This window comes from Diadema antillarum, unplaced genomic scaffold (genome assembly GCF_040938485.1).
Source record: "Diadema antillarum isolate AM-2024a unplaced genomic scaffold, OU_Dant_1.0 seq00000124_RagTag, whole genome shotgun sequence".
In the NCBI taxonomy this organism is placed as follows: domain Eukaryota; kingdom Metazoa; phylum Echinodermata; class Echinoidea; order Diadematoida; family Diadematidae; genus Diadema; species Diadema antillarum.
The window spans coordinates 86754-109454 of NW_027271204.1; the positions used below are offsets into that span (position 1 = coordinate 86754).

At 35.6% G+C, this 22701-nt stretch overlaps 1 protein-coding gene across 1 annotated transcript in view; it reads left to right on the forward strand.

Annotated features, from left to right (window-relative positions):
- Positions 1–21982, forward strand: part of LOC139727231 (phosphatidylinositol 3,4,5-trisphosphate 3-phosphatase TPTE2-like) — a 36860-nt gene extending 14878 nt beyond the window's left edge. The window contains exons 4-18 of the mRNA XM_071638189.1: positions 4179–4226; positions 6953–7114; positions 7974–8093; positions 9208–9298; positions 10554–10617; positions 12275–12400; positions 12807–12888; positions 14140–14228; positions 15379–15440; positions 16252–16332; positions 17779–17884; positions 18362–18459; positions 18826–18924; positions 19846–19916; positions 21744–21982. Of these exons, the coding sequence (XP_071494290.1) occupies positions 4179–4226; positions 6953–7114; positions 7974–8093; positions 9208–9298; positions 10554–10617; positions 12275–12400; positions 12807–12888; positions 14140–14228; positions 15379–15440; positions 16252–16332; positions 17779–17884; positions 18362–18459; positions 18826–18924; positions 19846–19916; positions 21744–21861 (1417 nt within the window). The 3' untranslated portion in view covers positions 21862–21982. The remainder of the gene's footprint in view (positions 1–4178; positions 4227–6952; positions 7115–7973; positions 8094–9207; positions 9299–10553; positions 10618–12274; positions 12401–12806; positions 12889–14139; positions 14229–15378; positions 15441–16251; positions 16333–17778; positions 17885–18361; positions 18460–18825; positions 18925–19845; positions 19917–21743) is intronic.
- The last annotated feature ends 719 nt before the right edge of the window (positions 21983–22701 follow it).

The window sequence follows — 22701 nt, forward strand, 5'->3', positions numbered from 1 at the left end:
AAAAATATCTTTTTATGGGTATAAAACTGAGTTGTATGGCAACTTTCAGTTCTTGTTTAATTGCCTGCGTGCTTGAAGTCAAATGGTGCTGTGCAATATGTACCTCTTTTCTTACGGTCATAAAAGAGGCATAATGATTATAAAGTGTTCATTGAAAGGAGATGATTAATTCCCCTGCATCCATGTTATAGTCTGAGTGGTATGATCCCTCTTCACATAAATACCTTTAAATGTAGTGGACAGCTGAGTGGATCATGTCATTCACTAAAGGCGGTACAGGATGTATGTGTGTGCAATATAAGTGACACTTATACTGCATGTATCCTTGGAAGTATCAATCATGTGCCTTCACTAAGTGCTAGATATTTGAGTGTGAAGATCGATCTGTCTACTTGGAGGCAGACAATTTCAGTAGGCCTACACTGTATGCAATGTGTGATGGGTGCAATATAATGCTATATATAGTGCACTGCAGCTGTGTGCAGACTGTTTCTGCCCTCCTGCCCCCGCCCCCCAAGGGAGGAAAGGAGGAGAGATGAGGAGGGGTGTTTGAATCACAGCCTCACGTGTACCTGAGTGTGTTTTTCGATTTATTTTGTGAGACAAAGGTGGCAGTACTCTGTACACACTTTCTGCTTTGAATGTCCCTTGATTATTACTGTACAGTTGCTTGTTTGTGTATGATTACTATAATGTTTTGGGGGGTTTTCAAACCATTCCCACCCAACCAATCTTTCCACCCCCCCCCCCCCCAAAAAAAAAAACACACACAAACAAACAAACAAACAAACTATCTATAAACTAAATATCATACATTTTAACTTTTCACAAGATGATTAGAAACCACTTAAATATGAAGGATTAAAGAGCATACAATTTTAGAGGAATTCAAAGTTTATTTGATAAGCATAAGCTCTGAAATGGCTGAGATATCCAAAAACAGAGAAGTCCTTATAATAGGTGTGATCCACCTTTTATTAGTCCTGACCACTTTGTTTTACTTTATTTTTGGAGATCTCAGCCATTTCAAAGCCAAATTTCATTAAATAAACTTTTTAATTCCTCATAGAATTGTATACTCTTTAATGTTTCATTTATGGTTTCTGATTATCTCGCAAAAAGTTAAAACCTGAATCCCCATCTCAACCAAAACCATACCATCCCTTCAAGTGATTGGTTTATGAGTAGGGTGAAACTTGTTCAGAGGTTTCTTGATACAGACAGGATGGCTTGCAAACCTTTATGTACTTTAAAGGCATTATTACCATTTGCAGATGAAACAAAAACCCAGCTTTAGTGCTTCAAAATAGTTTTCAAATGTGAGTTAAGGGTAGAAACAAGCATTGTAAAAAAAAATCAATCAGTATAATCAGTGTTAAGTATTGTTAAGTATGCAAAATGTGAGCAATAGTTAAAATAAAATTGTTTCAGACTAAACTGTGTACATTTATGGTTTAGAAAGAAAAATAGTGATATCTCCTTTTATTTTAGGCTTTATTGCAAAATGTTTATATGGCAGGATGTTTCGTGATGCAACTAACACACACATAGGCATCAAATTTGATAACTCAAACATTTTTTAAATCACTGCTCCCAATGGTAAACAGTACCTTTAAAAGGGGGAATGAAGCCCCAAAGTGTATGTGGATTTTTAGCAAATGCAAAATTTTAGCTGAATACATTGATGAAGTTTGGGGAAAATCAGACAATTTATCAAAAAATTACGACTTCTTTAAATTTTGGTACCGCAATTGCTGGATAAAAAGACTATGACAGTTCATGATGTCACTTATGTATGGACAATACAAAAGAAAATATAAAGAAACTTCAACAAATTCTATATTTTGTTACAGCAAGCATTCTTTCCTCCTGTTACAGACATATTATGTTTATAAAGGCAATGAAATTCCCCCAGCCTTCTGAAAGAGTTAAGCCAAGTGCACTGTCATTATGCTAGAAAATGAAAATGTGTTGAATCTTCTTTTGAATACATTGTCTTTTATAGGTCAGCATTGTCCATCACAAATTGTTAGTAGCCCTTCTTGGCCAGCAATGGCTGTACTGTTAACGCTTTAAAAGTTCATAACTTTTGAGCAGATTGTTTGATTTTCCTCCAATTTCATTGTTTCTTTCTATCAATATCTCTGCATTACCTCCATCTACATATATGTATTTGGGTTTCATTCCCCTTTAAGTGTGTGTGTGTGTGTGTGTGTGAGTGTGTGTGCAGTGTTTTTCCATTTGAACATTGATATACAGTTCAGTCACCAATTATGTTTATCAAAAATAAACCAACACAATATCAAACATTGTCTGTAATCCTCTGGTCTATTTCCCAACTGGTGAATGATCATTTTAGTTTCCTGTAAACTGTGTTTTCATTTTTATGAAAAGATTCTGAATAGAGTGCAGATCGACAATTCAGTAATTGTGGTCGTTGAAGTAAGGGCAAGTTTTGCTTTTCAACTCAACAACAATCTACCACAAAGAGCTTGTTTGATGAAGTATTACAATGAAGATTTACTGACACAATAAAGTTGGTGATTCTGTCTGTCTCTATCATGACAAAACTGGTCATATGTCTATCAGAGAGCGACAGGATAATAAAGACATACACAGTGGTTCCTCAGGGTACTTTTGATACTCGGTGTGAGGACAATGAAAGCCACAAATTAAAGGGATGGTACAGTTTCATTTGAGATGGGGCTTCAGGATTTCAACTTTTTAATGATTTTTTTTTTTAGGTAATGAGAAACCTCTGAGTCTTCAGAAATATGAAAGAGCATATAATTCTAAGATCAATTCAAAGTTTATTTGAAGAAAATCTGTTTCGAAATGGCTGAGATGTCCAAAACAAAGTGATCGTGATAAAATATATTGCCTTGTTTTACTTTTTTTTGTGGATATCTCAGCCATTTCAAAACAGATTTACTTCAAATAAACTTTGAATTCCTCTAGAATGGTACACTCTTTAACATTTCATAAAGTGGTTTCTAAGTATCTTGCACAAGGTTAAAAGCTGAATCCTTGCCTCAACCAATACTATAGGCCCTACCATCCCTTTATGGCCTCTTTGTTATTGAGATTCATGAGAATATCCAATGGACACAATGACAAGTTTCAACAGAGGGGTGGAAGGGAAACCTCCCTGGTTTCAGTTCCCCAAGTCTCTATGGCAGGCGTGTGACTTTCATTTAACTGGATATACAATATGTTTGAGAATTCCTTGCAGTGGTCAATTGTTAAGTACCGCCATTAAGCTACCATTATTCATTTCCTTTTGATGTGTGGGGATTATACAAAGACTAGTATCTGAAACCAAAACCAAACTTTCAGAAAAAAACTACACCTATCAGGACAAATATCAATAATGACCTGTGATTTACCTGTCAACTTACAACTGTATGGCAGCTGTCTATTGCTAGGCTGTCTAGCACGACATTCACCCCAGACTCAAGCCAGACTCACTCCAGACTTGTGCTAGATGCTTTGTGCCGAGACCGTTTAGAGTCCCCATCATCTGGCACGAACACGGCACAACCTCCAGAGGTTGTGCTGTGTTTGGTTGAACTCTAAACGGGGTATTAGATCATAATATCCTGCAGCCTGCATCTTTACACTGTGATATCAAAAACAGTGAAACTATGAATACAAGTTTAATAGGAGATACCTCTCAAGAAATTTGGAGACCCATGACAGAAAGGGGTTTTCGAATTACTCATGGTACCAGGAAATGAATGCAGTGATTTAAGGTATACCAGTATGATATTATGTGACATTTATTTATCTTTTTGTTATTTTCATGTATTTATGTATTTCATTTTCATCTCTGTATATCAATGTATGTATGTATGTATAGGGTTTGTAAATAGGTAAGATATTCTTGTGTGTATGAAATATTAGTGTTGTTTAATCATATTGTATTTATATATTATATACGATATGAATATACAACATTAATATTTCATACACACGATCATATATAATATATTATTGTATGTGTGTATGAATATACTTTTATTTGCTTGTTTACCAGGTTATCTATTCATGACTGTTATTTGCTCATCAAATAAGTTATGAATCTATCTCAGATGCATTAATTGATTCTTTCACTCATTAATTACTATATTCATAGTAATCATTGTATCTCAGATTCTTTACCTTTCTCTATCAAACAGGAGAGCACAGTTGAAAGTAAGGAAATTTGTGGAGCATCTAGCTGTGAGGTAAGAGCTGCTCAAGGCGTTTCTTTGCCTCATGTGTAATTATGATTGTACTGCGTGACCTCCATATATATATGGAAGTTACCGGGTACTGAAAATTAAATACTGTACACTGAAAGCAAATGGGAAAAAGCAATCAGGTTTGACACAGTACAGCACCTTCAGTCCATTGCATTTGGGTGCACAGTCCCTAGCATGTCACTGGATCATGCTTTTCTGCGTCGTCGGAACATGAACAAATGAAGATGAAAATGAATAATTGACTGGCATTGCACAAGTGGATCATCAAGCAGAAGAATACATTACAAGTGATCCATGTTTACTGTTTTAGGACCTTAGGACCTTTAATGCTATGCACTGATATTGCATGCAAGGGAAATTGCCAACAGTAATGGGAGAGTTAAGATAGAGGGCATCTGTGAGTTTGTGTTGACCACTGCAGTGTGATAGTCAGAAAATATTGCCTGGAGCTGATGCTGAATCTATGTTATCTGCAACATAATTATACTGGAACAAAGTAAAGGAACATAGCACTTAATGTCATTAATGCATTAGCAGTGTCACTCTCCACTCAAAAAAACAACAACAACAAACAAAACAATGTGTCTCTTATTATATAGAAAATCTGTTTGAAAATTGCATGAAAGACAGCTTCAAATCATTTTTTCTCACAATGGTCACTGTTTTCATCGTATATATGGCATGATGTACAGAATGATTGTTTTCTCCGTCGTTTGCTTACATTTTTTAAGTGTTATAGTTTATCAATCATTATTTCTTCAGTGGAGGTTGGTGTAAAACATTTGCCTTTAATAATAAAAAAAAAAAGATACTATCATACATACAGCAAAGGTTATATCTGGGCAAAAAATCAAACTGTCCCTAGCACTCTCTATGTTTACATTCACATTGTTCCGGAGATATGCATCAGTCAGGGCTTTAGAGAGAATTATATCCACACAGGATAGATGTAACTTGGGAACAATCTTTGATACATGAGGCTTGAGACTATGTCATCTGATGAACCCATCTCTGTTACATTCGACCCAATTAACTCAGGGATATATGCTGACATTTTCACATCTCGTGTACAGTCTGCCCACAGTTCGCATCTCCATGCTTTTGTCTTGGAGCTCTTATACAGTGGCGGATCCAGAGGGGGGCGCAACCGGTGCACGCCCCCCTTTATTTTTCATGAAAAACAAAAGAAATAAAAAGAAAAAATTGAAATGAAACCCAGAAGTGCCACCAGAAATATTAGTCACGCCCCCCCCCCCCCCTTTACAGAATTCCTGGATCCGCCCCTGTTATATCATGTAAGATGGTAAGGTGACCAGGCTTCAGAGGAATAAAAAAATTTGTCATGAGAAAAGAGAAAAAAAGGATGAAAATTAAAAAAGAAAGAGATAGCAAAAGATAGTAGCTTTGAAATGTTGCTCAAAAATCCTCTTTGTGCTTATCATTTCACGTGAATTTTTTAGGAATAACAGTGAAGGAGATTCACATGCTTAAACGATTGTAATATCCAATGGCCTTTATCAAAAGAAGTTTTGTTTTCTGTTGTCTACATAAGATCTCCATGCCCCCCCCCCCCCCACCCTCTGACTTTGTTCCTTTCCTGAAGTGTTTTAAATTTAGAAGCTTATATTTCTAATAAAATTTTATTTCTAGAGGTGAATAACAGAAAGAGTCATCATGTTATGTCATATTAGATCCCTGACTAACCCTAGAAATAAGGAAGTTATGACATTCTGTATTTTCAAAAAATTTTTGAAAACACTTCTTGACCAGTTATGAATATTCAAATTGGCAAGTTGCTGATGTCATGCTCTCACAATTTCTTATTCATTTCATATACAGAAGTGACAAAAATCTCATAATTCAGCTGTATGTATATGGAACTTGCCGTAGAACCATCCGAAATTAAAAAAAAGAACAAGTGTTACTTCTGATATACTTCGGTATGGAATTTGCTTTTACCTGTATTAGTTAAAAATAACAATTTTTTGAAATTTCATATATAACATACATTAAAAATTGTTAGGGCATGATATCACCTACTTGCTCATTTGAATATTCATAAGGTCTGGTCAAGATATGTATCCCAAAAAAATGTGCAATTTCAAAATGTCATTTCATAACTATTTCTTATGCAATTTTTGTCACTTTTTGGAACGTTCTGTAGGATCTTTTTTTTCTCTCTTTCTTTTGGAGTTTAGGTATTTTGGGGGTTTATTTCCTCTTTAAAGGAGACCTCTATGATTTTTAGATTTTGCATTTGAGCATTTATTAATTGGTTGCACTGGGTACAGACTTTTAGTATTTATACTGATTGTGATAAGGAATAAGAATGTTTACAAAATTCATATCAAATCACAATAAACAAGGATGATGACATAGCATAAGAATACATGATTGGGTGCTCAATGAAGCAGGACAAATGAAGAAAGCATGCATAAATTCTTCACAGGAGAACTTGTTAGGCAAGTGGTATCATAATGGTTACATTGCTACATTACTGAAATATGTGAGCCTTTATGTCATCATGTTCATTCAGCACATTATGTTGAAGGTCTTTCAGAGTATTTTGTTTATCTGCTCAAGGATCACTAAAAAAAATTTCACAAATCATGGTACTATCAATTTATGTACTTCATGATGTGAAATTATATAAATTCTCTGGAATGTTCATTTAAATTTGTTAAAATTGGTCATTCTTCTTCCCACAGGTTGATTGGAGTGGTTCTAGTCTTTGTTGATATTGCGATCGTCATCGCAGACATCATCATCAATCCGCAGAAGGAGTCGACACTGGAAATCTACGACATCTTCTCACTCTGCATATGGGTGTACTTCTTCCTTGAAATTTGTCTCAGGATATTTGCCAAGGGGTAAAATACCATGATCCTTGTGAACATTTCTTTTTCTGCTGTTTACTTGCAATTAAGGCTCATTGTTGACTGCCTAATGCTCCAGTGCCAATTTTTCGTTGAAGCAAGCAGTGTATTTTTTTAAAGTGAAAAACAAGGCATGTCGAGTTTACGAAATTGATTTTCATATTTTTAATCACCTTCCAAATATCATTGCCCACATTGTATAATCTTTTATCTGTTTATACATTGCTTGCATGAAATGACAGCTACTTAACCAAAGGATAAATTAAAGCTTTGGGAATGTTGATCACATATGCTTGAGTAAAATATGTAGGGGATTTATCATACAGAACTGTTCACTGCATCATAAACCCCTCAATTGTAATTCAGTGAGAAGATGCCGTACCCAGTTCATGAAAAGAGAGAGATATTTTATGAGTACCTGTGCACTTTTATTTCTAATTGCTTAATCTGTGTAGAATTACTGTTCTTTTACTTCATATTGTTTTCAAATAAGATATGGTAGACACTGAAAAAAAAAAGTTGTACAGAGCACCTGTCCATTATTTCAGTTAAAGTTTGTAGTATAGTATACCAGGCAGTTGTCTGTGGCTGGCTTTCCTGTTGCATTTCATCTTCAGTCATGTGAGTTTTGAAAAGATTTGATGTTCATGAGATATTTTCTATCATTATTCATCTCAACTGTTTAGTTTTGAAGGAAAGAAATAATAGTAATTCACTTCAATCAGTGCCTAGCCATACTTATTCTATATGTAACAGTTTTATTGGACAAATAATCTATTGTGGGACTGTAATTGTCTTTGTTTGGAGGTTGATGGGAAACTCTTTATCAAGTTATTTGTTTCCTTTCCTACAGACGAGAGTTTTTCCGCAACAAACTAGATCTTCTAGATCTGGCAATTGTAATTATCACTGGAACAGTCACTTGGACGTACGTCATTGCTGACTTCGCAGGAGCAAAGTCAGATATAGGAAAGTGAGTAATGTCTGCATGGCTAATTGTGCCAGAAACATGTGCGTCACCATTAACATTTAAATGATACAGCACAGTGACTTTAATAACCTCTTTGCTCCCATGTGCACCATCTGTGTTTCCCTGTGATTAATCTTCCACCAGAAGGTCGTTTAATCATACAAAAGACCTTGTACTGAGGCACAGTAGGCTTCTGATTCTAATCCACGTTTGTCTACGCGAAAAGATGTGTACGTTGCATTATTTGTCAGCATCTTTGTGATGCTTTGTTTGAGTTGGCTATTTGCCTAAAGATGTAGGAACTGAAATTTGAACTGTCATATGTGATATCTGATGCAGAGACAAATTAATAATTCATTGTATTCTCTGAACTGAGATAATTGTAGGAAGGAAGAGACATCGTATCAATGCTTTCAGCTATGGTAGTCATGTGTTCAACATATTTGCAAACTTCATTTTCCTGAGAAAAATTGTTTTATCTCCACATTCCTCATAACTTTTGCCAACCTATGCCCTTTAATCTTTACATTGTGCTGTTTACAGTAAAATGCAGAAGTATGTTATAAGCTGTGATTTTCATCTCTTAGCTGAATAGGGATAAATGAAAAAAAAAATGGAGTAAAGACACTGCTTTTAATAACACTGAACAGAATGAATATCATTAAACTGTTGTAAGTAGTTCCTGCTAAATGAATTAGATTTTCACTTCTGAATTTCCTTTTCAGGAACGAGTCTTGCTCTTTTGATGTTGGAATGGATGTTTAGCATAGCTTCAAATTCTATTAGAAGAAACTTTGACAAGAAACTCATCAGTTTATTGTGATGTCACAAATGACTAATTGGTGTCGTTGAAATTACGAAAGCCTTATAAATGATGTTCATGAGGGACTTGCATTCGTTCATCCAGTTATATCAGAGACAGACATGCTATATGGACTGTTATGTCTTAAATGGTTGCATGGTTTTGTCTGAGGATAACAAATGATCAAATATTTAGATTGTTCTAGCTGTTTGGATTTAGTCACCTGTTCGAGCTATTTTCAACCACACAACAGCACATAAGCATAGAATCATTGCATTATTGCATAGTTATTGCATTCCACCCATATGACTCCAGGATTGTGAATGTGTGTCGTGTCCTGCGAGTGTTCATGTTCGGCCGACTGATCAGCGAGCGACGACATGTTACCAAGGCATCCAGGAAACTGGTGAGTCATGTGATTTTGTGATTCCTCCGAGAGCTAAAAATACTCACATCCATATCAATTATAGTATCTTCCAGCAAACCGCAGCCTTCAGTTCCCAAACCTTGGGATGAGTCACCAAAAAAATTGCGGGAGAAGATAGATTAAAGAGTCGCTAAGAGAAAGTGATGATGCTGATGCTGATAATCATGGATCATGTTAAGGCTGAGATAATGATGATGATAATAATGATGGTTGTAATCATATGCAATTATGATAGTGATGACAAGCAATGGTGGATAACTTTAGGCCAATTCTTGAAGGACAAGATTTAAAGGGATGGTATAGGTATTGGTAGAGGTGAGGATTCAGCTCTTAACTTTTTGCGAGATACTTAGAAACCACTTTATGAAACATTATAGATCATACAACTCCAAGAGGAATTCAAAGTTTATTTGATGAATATTAGTTTTGAATGGATGACATATCCAGAAACAAAGTAAAACAAAGTGATCCTAATAAAAGGTGGGTCCCCATCTTTTATTAGGATTGCTTTGTTTTGAATATCTTAGCAATTTCATAACCAATTTTCATCAAATAAACTTCAAATTCCTCTAGAATTATATGCTCTTTAATATCTCAGAAGAAGTTTCTCATTAGCTCTGAAAATCATCATCAAACAACATTGGAAACCTGAAGCCCCATCTCAATGGAAACTGTACTCTCCCTTTAAGATTGTGCAAAGTGCAGCCATTTTGTGTAACGATTACAGAACATGATAAAAATTATGATACTTTGGGGAGAGTATTCAAAGCACAAGTTTGATCATATGGTAATTTCTCTTAAATGCTCATGTATGAGTGTGTTGTTTTTGCGACCACTTGAAAGATATACTGAAAAGCTTTCTTTCTTGATATCAAAATCTTCTGTGAAGATGATGTTAAAACTTATTTTCCTAGCTTTGTTTGACTTAGGAAAAAAAAATATTGCAAAATATAAAATCAAATAATTTTGTATAGTCACAAAAAAGTTAGCTCCCTCACATATATTGCTTGTTGCTCCTACTGTACCTGGTTTTCCATCCATACATCGGGGGTATATAACAAATAACTATTTCACCACAAAACATAATTGCATGAATTGATACTTTTAAGCATGGACTGTCATTAATTAGATATTGGGCAATGGGATTCATGTGTTATAATCTCATATTTCCTGTTGTGTATGTGTGCGTGGTGTGAATAAAATTTTTTTTGGTCCCTTTTATGTGGATGTTTAGGTTTCAGAGAACAAGAGGCGGTATAAAAAGGACGGCTTTGATTTGGATCTGACTTATGTCACTGGTAATGTCACACGTTTGTTGATATACGTCCTTGCTTGTTTGTCTCGTCATGTTTCCCTGTATGCATCAAACACCAATAAACATTCTTCTTTGAAATGTGACCAAACATCTCAATGTCTAGTCGGTAGCAGATCAGCAAATGCTATCAATCAATCTCCCTCTAATGTATGACAGAGATTCATGAATGTCTTAGGTCATAGGTCAATTAACCCACTTCCTGCCATGATTGATTTTTCATCAATGACCTACTTCCTGTTATTATCTCCAATGTCAGACCCGACTTTTGCCTGAATTGGAAGTGCAGCTATCCCTCCCTCCCCCCCCCCCCCCCCCCCCACCTTTCATCTTATCATTGTTTTCCCTCAGTTGGAAGTCAAGTTTAGGTTCACAAAATGCAGTTGATGATGCATGCTTCATTATTTTCCCAGAAATTTTTCGTGAGGTCATGGAAATGATCATGTTAATTTGTTTGGTATCAATTATTTCTGTGTATGGTGAACTTGAATTGATTACACTCATAGCATGCTATAGCAGTTATAAGAAAGTATCTTTTGTCAAATATATCATTTCAATACTCGGTTTGGATGCATAATAGCTAGAGTGTCACTTAAATAAGGTACTCCTGTTCACTGGCTATGGTTTGAATAAACACTTTCTTTTTAACGAAAAAGATTTTTTTCACCTCTTAATTGTGTACTCTGGGTAATTGGGTGAAATCTGCTTAACCCGTTAAAAAAATAGTCCCAAGTATTCTCGAATTGGGGTAAAAGGGAATGTGTGTTATAGGAGAATCAGTCCATTTTTAATGGGTGAACAGACCTAGCTCATGTAGCTATTAGAGTGGATAAGTTGTTTCCAGTGATACATGCCCTATCTATGAACGGGAATAGACAATGTCGTTGGCTAAGAGGATCTGAGCTGACCAAATACTTCCCCTCTGAGCATTGAAATACAGTTCCCAGGGCCCCTAGGTCTTATTTGCTTATGCCACAGCCACAAGGCTGCACCTAAACAGAACTTCCTCTTAACAGGAATCACAGAGTATGTGATAAATCCTGCAGTATTCACTCCTATCCTCTTTAATTGCTATTAGCTTACTTTAACCTGTTGAAAACGAGTCCCGAGTATACTTGGGCTGCTGTCTATGGGAAATGCATGTTGTAGCAATATCAACTCGTACTCAATGGGTAAATGAATAGCAGTGAACAAATTCTTGCAGAGGAAAAAAAAACATCAGAGGTGATTTCAAGGAATTCAAAGTGGCTGGCAGAAATGAGATGTTGCAGACAGACAGTGCATCAAATATGGAAGGAATTACAGAATAATAACAAATGATAATATCATATGAATTCATGATATTTTGTACCTTCTAAATTCATTTAGTGTGAAGAATGTTTTAAGGAAAAACTGAGAGTGCCAAATGTTCCCATGTCACCAAAGGTCATCAGCTGGAAGGAAACTACCAAAAGAAAGTCCTTTCTGTAAATTATTATGGATCCATAGTAAAACATATTTAAAGCTTTGGTACATGGTCATGTCCAGACTGATATAAAGTAAAGATTTATTGACCAACAAATGACCTTGCAGACTGAAAATTAACTTTGCCAAGAATGATGAGACATGTTGTCAAAATAATTCTTTATGAACCTCACCATCAGATCGCATTATAGCATCATCATTCCCATCGTCGGGCAAGCAGTCGATATATAGGAACCCTATCACAGAGGTCTCACGTTTCCTGAACACCAAGCACCCGAACCACTACAAAGTCTTCAACATGTGCAGTAAGTACTTCACAGCTGTGTGAGATGAAATGAAATAAACTGAAATGGAAACTGATTATTTTGTTGTCTTTTGATATGTTTGATATATTGAAGCTGAAAAAATCCTTCAGAATAAAGCAGTGTGGGGTCAATGCATTTTCATTGAATATGCTATTTTATAGGCATTATTGCTACAGAATTACAACAAAATATATTTATGATAATATACCATTGTATGAATGATATGAAGTATGAATTTTTAATTGTATTGATGAAATGATAGGTGAGAGTTTAAAGGTCATATAACTGTAGATGAATTGTCAACTGATATTAGACACAAGAAACATGTTTCTCCCCCTTTTATCAGTACATTCCAAATCACAGTGAGGAATTCACCACAGTCCTTTTGAAATTGTTCATTGCACAGGTGAGCGTCACTATGATGAGTCCTACTTCAACTATCAGGTGGTGCGGGTGCAGACAGATGACCACAATGTACCTCGACTAGAGTGAGTTATATTTCTTATACTTCACATAAGACATATCCTTCCACAGGGAACTCTTTCCAGTAAATATAAATTGTGTTCATACACCTACCTTAACTGGCTGGACAGATAGATGATAACTGTATATAGATTGGTAGATATAGATAGTAACATAGATTGATATGTAGGTAGGTAGATAGATAGATAGATAGATAGATAGATAGATAGATAGATAGATAGATAGATAGATAGATAGATAGATAGATAAATAAATAAGTAAATAAATAAATAAAAAGATAAATACATAAATGAATACATACATACATAGATACATACATAGATACATAAATGAATAGATAAACTAATAAATAAATAAATAAATGAATAAATAAATAAATAAATAAGTAGGTCCAGTGTACTCCAGTCATAATGAACGTGGTCAACACAAAACTCTTTTTACGATGAAGTAAACATGCAGGTCCAAACATTGTTTTCTGTATCTTTATAAACTTTATAGTTTGGCTTTTTTATCAAAATGTCAATAAAATGAAATTAAACTGCTTGTCCTGAGGACTTTAATATAATGGGAGTTACCTGTGAGTAGAGATAGATAGATAAGTAGATAGATTGATAGATAGATAGATAGATAGATAGATAGATAGATAGAGATAGAATGATAGATAGAAATATGGATAGATGCATATATGGATAGATAGATATATGGATAGATATATGAATTGATAGATATATGGATATATAGATATGTGGATAGATAGATATATGGATAGATAGATATATGGATAGATAGATATGTGGATAGATAGATATGTGGATAGATAGATATATGGATAGATAGATATATGGATATATGGATATATGGATATATAGATATATGGATATATAGATATATGGATATATATAGAAGAGAGAGAGGAGAGCTTCATCCTCCATTCAAAATTATAACAAACTCACTTAGTTAAATGAGTCAATAAGTAAAGAAGATACAACTTCTGACCTTTTTTTTCAGACCATAAATCTATTTTTTGCTTTTTAATAGCCGCAATGAAATTACATCTGCGGTTATTTGACCAATTCATTTCCTTTGTTGATTCTACTGTTTGTAAATACTTGAGTCATGAACTTCCTTGCTATAAATTCATTACTGATTCAATTAAGTACTGAGGTTAACTCTCAACTTATATGTGAGGTGGAGGAAATGACATAGATATTGAAGAAAGTTATATTTGTGGTTTCATGATCATATTTTCTGTTCAGGCAGCTGATGAGATTTGGTAAAATAGCCAAACAGTGGATGGAGTCTGACCCTGAAAACATCATATTTATTCACTGCAAAGGAGGCAAAGGTGAGGATGCAAATGATAGGTAGGCAAACTTCTTAACAGTCTTTGTAAGAAAAGAAAAGAGAATGTACTATCAATCTATTGACCGATTTGGGTTCGTTGAGGGCAGCAGACATTTCATGGCACTGGGCGCAGCCATAGTGGGTGTCTCAGCCGACCCCCCCTGCTCTCCCCCACCCCGGGCAACATGTTTATCATGCACTTGTAACAAAGGTTCGCGCACTAAGCAAGCATTCGCGCACTCAGTACGAGACGCCCATTGGCTAAAGCAGTTTTTCATTCTACGCGCGTGCTAATGTAGGGAGAGGGGTGGGGAGTGGGAAGGGGGGTCGGCTGAGACACCGAGTAATGGCACTGCCCATGCCAAAAATACACATAGCGCGTCACAGAATCGGTCAATAGAGTGGTGTGAGGGTTTAGACGTTGTTACTTCATCATATAGCAATTCTGTAGATATCTGATGGAATGGATTGTTTTAGACATGTTCAATTGGATTTTTGTTGTTTGGCAGCAGTACATTTAATATGAAGTGAGTATCCAGCATGTTTGGTATGCTTGTCTTTTTCTGTTGTTAGTTTGTTTTCAGAAGTAAACTTATAGCTAGATTCATGTTAACTTTCTAGGAAAAAAGGGATATAGGAAATATATATTTGAAAAAAAAAGAAAAAGAATGATGCTGCAATTTTCAGTGCCAGCCATACATAGATGACTCCAGCCAGAACAGCTTGATATGAATTGGTATATAATCATCTTTCTAAATTTGTAAATCACCAGAAATACCCACTTTTAGTAACATGAGTTTTACTACATTGTCCAGCAGTTTTCTAAATCAGTACTAAAATGTAGTTAAATCTTCAAGAACAAAAAGATCAATAATGAATTATTTGATATTAAATTGAATTGTTAGCTATATTCAAAATGAGTACAAAATACAAATTGTGATATGGAGAATATTTGAAGTTAATTCATGGGTACTTAACTATCATTGGTTTGCTGAGTTTTGTGATATGTGTACAAAATTGACCAGCAACACTGTATTTTTTGGCTAACCAGCAAATTAGTATTATGGTATTTAAGCTGTAAACAATTTTTGTCAATGATACGTACCTTGTGAATGCGTTTTCTTTTACACTCTTGTGCATCGATGTCAAAGGTCGTACTGGGACTGCTGTCTGTACATGGCTGTTGGAGAGTGAGGCTTTCAGGACAGCAAAGGTGAGGAGATGTGTAATATACCGTGAGTGTTAGAAAAATTTGATAGTTAACTTTGGATAAATTGAAACAAAATTACTTAACTTCGAATCAATTGACTTTGATATGATTTTGAATGGTGTATCATTGGTTCATTAGGCTTGTAACACACCAAAAACAGGATTAGTTAACTTTCTATGAATTGGCTTTGATATATCTTTTAGGAGTGTCACTTTGGCTCATTACCCGTATAGAATCTGAATAATAGAGAGGTGGAGTTTAACAAAAGCTAGAAATATTTGATGATTATAATTTCACAATCTGACTGAAAGGTGGGAGACAACTTATGATAAACAAACAACAGTATCTAAAAAAACTACTTGAACATGGATTAAACAATGAGCAGGTGGATTTGCTGTACATGCTTTCTTTCATTTGCAGCATTAATCTTAACCCGCTGAGGACGGGCTGATTGTGCTACAACACTCATTTCCCAAAGACACTTGCCGGAGTATACTCAGGACTCGTCCTAAACGGGTTAAAATACTATAAGGTTTAACTTTTGGTCAGACTTTTCCTGAATGACATATGCATGTGTGACCATGGTTTCTACATCTTAGCACAAGATCCTTGTAAAACAAATAAAATGTAAAATTTGGTACTAATTGACCTTCATGATATACAGAAGAAAAGTGATCATATTTTTTGCCTGAATGAAATATTCAAGTTAAACCCAAAGTTCTGACTATTGAATGTTTAAGCATAAATGAAGATGGAACCTTTGATATTCGATACATTGTACAAGTGAATATTCTCAAAAATGGTTTGCCAACAGGAGAGTCTACAGTATTTTGGCAGCCGGAGAACAGATCTGGATGAAGGAGTCAAATTTCAGGGAGTCCAAACACCAAGCCAGGTGTGTATCAATGTGAATTGCTTAAATACTGTATATCTGCAGAATTTTTTTTCCTTAATCATTTCCTCTATTTCCATGTAAACCATGTGGCATATATCAGGGCTCCACACTAACTTTTATTTTTGGTGGCCCAAAGGCAAACATCCGACCTTTTTTGGTGGCCCGATCAGGCCACCACATTCTTCAATTCTGAAATTTTGGTGGCCCGACGTTCATTTTTAGTGGCCCCAGGCCACCGGGCCACCGTTAGTGTCGAGCCCTGCATATATGCACAAGTATACCAGAATATGTCCTTTGCTTACTATTGTGGACAAGTTTTGATGTAATGTCTCTCTGCTGAATGTGTAAATTGTTATAATTTGTATGTTTGTAAAGTAAGTCTGTTTGATTATGTATGCATATGTCACGTTTAGATTTACTATGAAAATCAGTATTGTGTATTTTTGTGTGAATGGATGAATTGATATATGACTGTAGTTTGTGTGTGGTATTAATGTCAAGTGCTCCAGTAAAATTCTCGCTTTTGATTTATCTGAATTCATGATGTTGTTAAAATTGTTATTGTCCTGAGCCATGAGATATACTAAAATTAATATGCATCTTGTGATATTCATTTCATATATGTATAGTCTTTTTGAACATATCTTGCTCACTGAGGTGAAGATCTTTGAATATCAAAGAAAATAAACACATTATTCGTAAGTAGATGAAAAATGTTCCAATGTTCAGTGTTTGCTACAGCCTTCAAGTCGCAGAGCTTAACAACCCTTGTTCACCTTTTCATTCATTCATTCATTTTATTTCACCACGGCACAAGCTTCACCTATGGCTTTTCTTCGACATGTCCATACACAGATAAAAAGCAAAACAAAACAAAACAAAACAAAGATACAATGATGCAGTCTTACAAAGTAATACACATTCATGAACATAACAAAATCTTCTGGCCAAGGAGGCAGGCTGTGTGTTTCTAAAATGTGGGGACATGGATCCCTCATAAGTTGATAATTGATATGAGCTCTCTCCTCTGAATGTTTCTGCTAGAAGTTTCTCAAGTTGCAGCTTGGGAAGTGACAGGCTTCTCACGTAGTGTCATTCCACATGGCATATTATCTCACAGACACCGATTACACGTTAGCATGTATTGCATATCTGCCTCACAATTGTTTCCGTTTGAAAGCTCATTAGTGGAATCAAATAACCAAACAGTAGAAGAGCTAAATATGAAAAAAAAACACCAAAATGATTGACTGAATTATTGTCTCTTTAGTAACCTTATCAATGTTGAAGCATGTAACTCTTTGCACTATTCTGTATTTGATGTACATTTCCTTGCCTCTGCACTTCAATTTTGCCATGTTGCTTGCTGTAGGATGGTAGTAGTTTTGCATTTATTTGACATCTTTATAATGCGGTCTATTTCTGTCTGTTTGATGTATATTGCAGAGTCGGTATGTCCACTACTTTGAACAAGTCAAGTTCAAGTTTGGTGGACAGATTCCAGAACCCAAGGACTTGGTCATGCAGAATATCAGAATCAAAAACCTGAGAGGTGAATATTTTTATGACATAAGGTTTCCAATAATTTTTGGCAATATCTTAATTTTCATCTATACACATTCAATTTTAATCCAACTCAGATAAATTGATGAAAAAGCCACTCTATCCTATTTTACAATGCGATATTTGAGGCATATTGGGTATTTTTATTTGTCATGAAGAATGAATTAGATATTCTTCAACTTTTTGAGATAACAATTTCAGCCTTTTCTTTGTCCTTGTCACCCAATATTATTTATCACAATGTGTAGGTATGAAAGCTGTGTGCAACAAGTGTTATGGGTGATATGCTAAAGAAAAATGAATTTCAATGTCCTTACTTATTTGATTATGATCCGATTTTATGTTGGCAGTAAAAGTCTGTAGCTCAATCAAATGAAGGGGTCTTTGTCTCATTTATTCTGATATCTTGTTTGTGTCTCTAAAGTCTGTTTTATCATCTTCTGAATCATGCATTTGTCTCATGCAGGCCTTGGTAAGGGTGATGGCCGTGACCTTTACTTCGAGGTCATCTGCAGCAACAAGAAGATCTTTGACTGCCAGTTTGAGAATGGTCTTAACTGCCAGGTAAAATGAAGTAGTAAAGACTTTTCCCCCTGTTGTATTGTTTGTCATTCTATTTGCATTAAATAAACTGTATAATATAATTATGTCATATATTTTGCAGTGGATTATCACAGGTGTCACAAGTCCATTCATATTTATAAAAGTAAAAACATGCTAAAGTATACTTGAAGGCAATATGCAGGTGTTGTATTGTAGATAATTTCTCTAATGTTACTTTTGTTATTACAAGCAGGAAAACTGTTGCTCAAATGTGTGAGTGCAATATACGATATTTTGGTAAGGTCTACTGCATTATAAGATAATGGTCTTTCTTTTTTTTTTTGCATGATAAGGATGTTGAAAGCCTTTTTCTGCTCTGGCCCACAGGTAATCTATGACCCTGCGTCAGACTGCTTGTCGGCTCGCATCAATCACTGTCCTGTGTTACACGGTGATGTGAAGATCAGGTTCAAGTCTACCAGCAGGGTGAGTGAAAGACACAGTGATGCAATGAATGTTCTGAACCCTATGAAAATGAGTCCAGGGGACCGTTTCATGAAAGTTGTCAGCCCTGACAAGTTGTCAGTCACTGACAATTACCATGGCAACAGTCAGTGACAAGAGCTTCTTAGCCAATCAAAACCAACGATTTTGCTGAAATTGTCGGCGCTGACTACTTGTCAGCGCTGACTAAATTGATGAAACACCCCCCTGATAAGGATACTCAGGCAGGTTTTAAAGGGAAACTTGAGCTATAGCAACATCAGCTCGTCCTCAACAGGTAGATGGGGAAACTGATAGTCACAATGCAAATGCCTTTTGCAAACATTTGCTCAAATGTCAGTAGTTGTTGCTAAACATCGCTAAAAGTTGCTAAATGTTGCTTAATGTGACGCGAACCCTGATTTTCACCAACATTTTGTCAAAAACAATTGGTGAATCAAAAATTCGCAATATATGTTTGTACTAAGCATTCGCCGCTCAGTAAGATACCCCTTTACTTTACGCTCATTGCAGTATGTTGATCAATTTCATGTATTTGATATTTATTTGATATCTTTGTATCCAAATCTTTCAAACAGTGCATCGCAATATAGCATTAAGAAACTCAAGCAGTGTAGGAGAATAAAATAGACACAGTTTCTCGCTGCTTTCAAATGATTTATTTCTATTATTTTTGTGAAAGAAATGCATTCATGATAAGAAGAGACAAATTGATAATATAATCATGAGAGTTATATCTTGTTGTTTTCTTCTCTTTTTTTGCATATTTTTCAGAAAAAAGTGAAGGGAAAGTATTATATCTCATTTCTAGGATCACTTGAACTCTGTACTGTTTTTCTACATTGCACAGTCCATTTACATTTAAGAGACACTGAAGTTACTTTCTTATTTCTTGAATTACAGAAAGTTCCTCAGGACTATGACAATTGTGCCTTCTTCTTCTGGTTCCACACGGGTTTCATCGAAGATAACAGGTGTGGTTTTTGGATATTATTCATTTGATTTCTCTTGCATCTTTTTGTATTCCTGATATCTACATGTCTTCAATCCCACTCTTTCTTGCTCTACACATGCACACACACTTACACACATGCATGCAAACATAATGATAGTAATTTATGCACACATTGGTCATTATGTATGTTTATATGTGTGTCTCTATGTGTATGTGTGTCTATGTGTGTAGAGCAAGAAAGAGGTGAATACATACATACATGTGTGTGTGTGTGTGTGTTTTATGTGTGGTGCGTTGATGAATTGAGTCAATGCAAACTAACAGCACAGTAGAAGTTTCTTGGAAATAAAGAAATTGAGGGAATTGACTGTTTTACATTTAGTTTTCTCAAACACAAGTATTTTTCAGAGTTCCCTTTTTTTTCTTAAATGAAGACAAATAAATAGATTATATTAAGGGCATCAAATTAATGTAGGGTTGTAATAATTTACCAGTGATCACTTAATTCAAGGCTGAGGGAATTACAGTTGCTGAATCAACCAAAATATAATATTTGTGATACCTTAACTTAATGCCAGAGTTGTAAGGCAGTGATATTGTCCTCATATAGTTTGCAATTATGCTTGAAGAAGATATCAATGTTCCTTGAAAAGAATAGATTAGAAAGGATTTGACTTTCAAAACTGCCTCCTTTTATTTGTGTATGCCATTTCTTGCAACCTCCACTGTTTGATTTTACTGCAGGTATCTATAGTCACATTGTTCAAGTCACCCTGAACACAGAGTGATGTGAAACTTTGAATATTAGTCTAGATCCTAGACTCTTTTAATGATATCTTCATTTGAGCTGCTTAACCTCACTGTATGCGTCAAGTCAAGTGATGGTGAGGTCCGGAGAACCTGCTGGCCTGGAGGAGAGGAAAAAGAAAAAAGAAATCCAGACTGACTGCTCTCAACTGACAACCTTCCCTCAGAATTTTGAGGGAGTGCATGCGTAAATTACGAGTGCGAGAACTTTTAACCTCTGTCATCAGTGGAGAGCAATTAGCCCAGATCCTTTTTTCTGTGGGCTGACAGGTAATTGGGATCCCAGCTCGACTTGACATGGACAATGAGGTTTAGCAGTGGCTTTGGCAAATAGAAATGTCATAAAAAGAGTCCAAAATCCTGCCTGTGCTCAATAAATTCTGAAAGAATAAAGATACACATTTTTTTTTACAGTACTTATACATTTAGTTAAAGACTGTTGTTTTGAAAGATAGGGGAGAAAAAAATGTTAATGGACACAGAGTGATCAAAAGGTCAGACATTTTTTTCCACAGTAGGTGGGTCTTCATCAGCTCGAGCTTGAAGAATAGCGAGCTTATGGGGGATCAGAGAAATAAGCCTGAAGTCAGCTGAAATGTGCAGTCGCGTCTTCACCAGCTCGAGCTTCAGGCATGGCACGGTCGGGTGTATAAGCTCGATGCTGGCGCAAACACACTCCAACCCGACTGCCTACGTTCCTGCGTGGTGCACAACGCATGCAGTGCCGATGTTTAAGATCGAGCTGATGAAGACGCGTTAAGATTAGCGCGCTATTTTGCAAATAAGCTGGCTATTCTGCAAATATAAGTCCAAGATTTCTTTGGCTTATTTTCCAATCGGAATAGCTCGTTATTTCGGTCTTCATTGCAAAATTAGCAGGCTATTTTCTGATCGGGCTAATTCTTTGGATCAGAAATAGCGGGCTATTCTTCAAGCTCGAGCTGATGAAGACCCACCTAGTGTGTACTGGTTTTAAGATGACTGGGGGAAAAAGGTATTTTCTTCTCACTTACACTTTCCTTTTTTCCTGATCATTCAGGATTTTCCTGCCACGTGATGAGCTGGACAATCCACACAAGAGCAAGGCGAGGAAAATCTACTGCGACGACTTCAGCGTGGAAGTACAATTTACTGAGGGGACGGAGTCCATTGCATAAACTTTAGAACAATTTCATCATCTCCAAGGGGTCAAAGGTCAGATGCAGCAAAATCAGGATTAAGTTGAGGATGATCTAGAGAGGGGCCTATTTGACCTTTTGAAGGCCCTTTTGATATTTTAAAAGGATAGATTTTATAGCTGAACTTTTCTTTGCCAAATTTTGGTTGTAATTCAACAGCAGAGGAAATGTATGAGGACCAATAAAGTACCATCTTTATCCACTAGCCTTCAGAGTTACTGTACTTATTGAACAACTAATATTCGATAGATTTATCCTTTTTCTCTCTCTTATAATAGTACAGTCTACTATGTCGAAATATTGGGTCCCGTGAGATTTTCGTGCCAAAATTGATTTTTTTAGCTAACTTGGTCAATTTGGGGGTGCTGAATCCAAAAAACTTTGGTTCCATTTTTTCCGACCACGTCTTCAGTCGCCATTTTGAATTTCAAAATGGCCGCCATAGCAAACTGTATTTTGACCCAATTTGCATAATGTGAGCATCATAGAAGGTTCAGATTTGATGCAAAAAGTATGTTTGTGATGTCAGACATTCTGATACACCATTTTCTAATATTGTAGATAGCTTTGATACATTTTTTAGGCAGCCAACTTGAAATTCAAAATGACTGCCATAGCTAAACATATTTTTACCCATATCTCAGGTTGTAAGCACTATGTAGAGTATAAATGTGGGGCAAAAAGCATGCTTATGATGTCAGTCATGCTATTTTATGTACATTTATTTATTTAATGATGGATCATTTTCCTTAGCGGCCATCTTGAAATTCAAAATGGCTACCATAACAAATGTAATTGGACCGTTGGTATCTCATATCG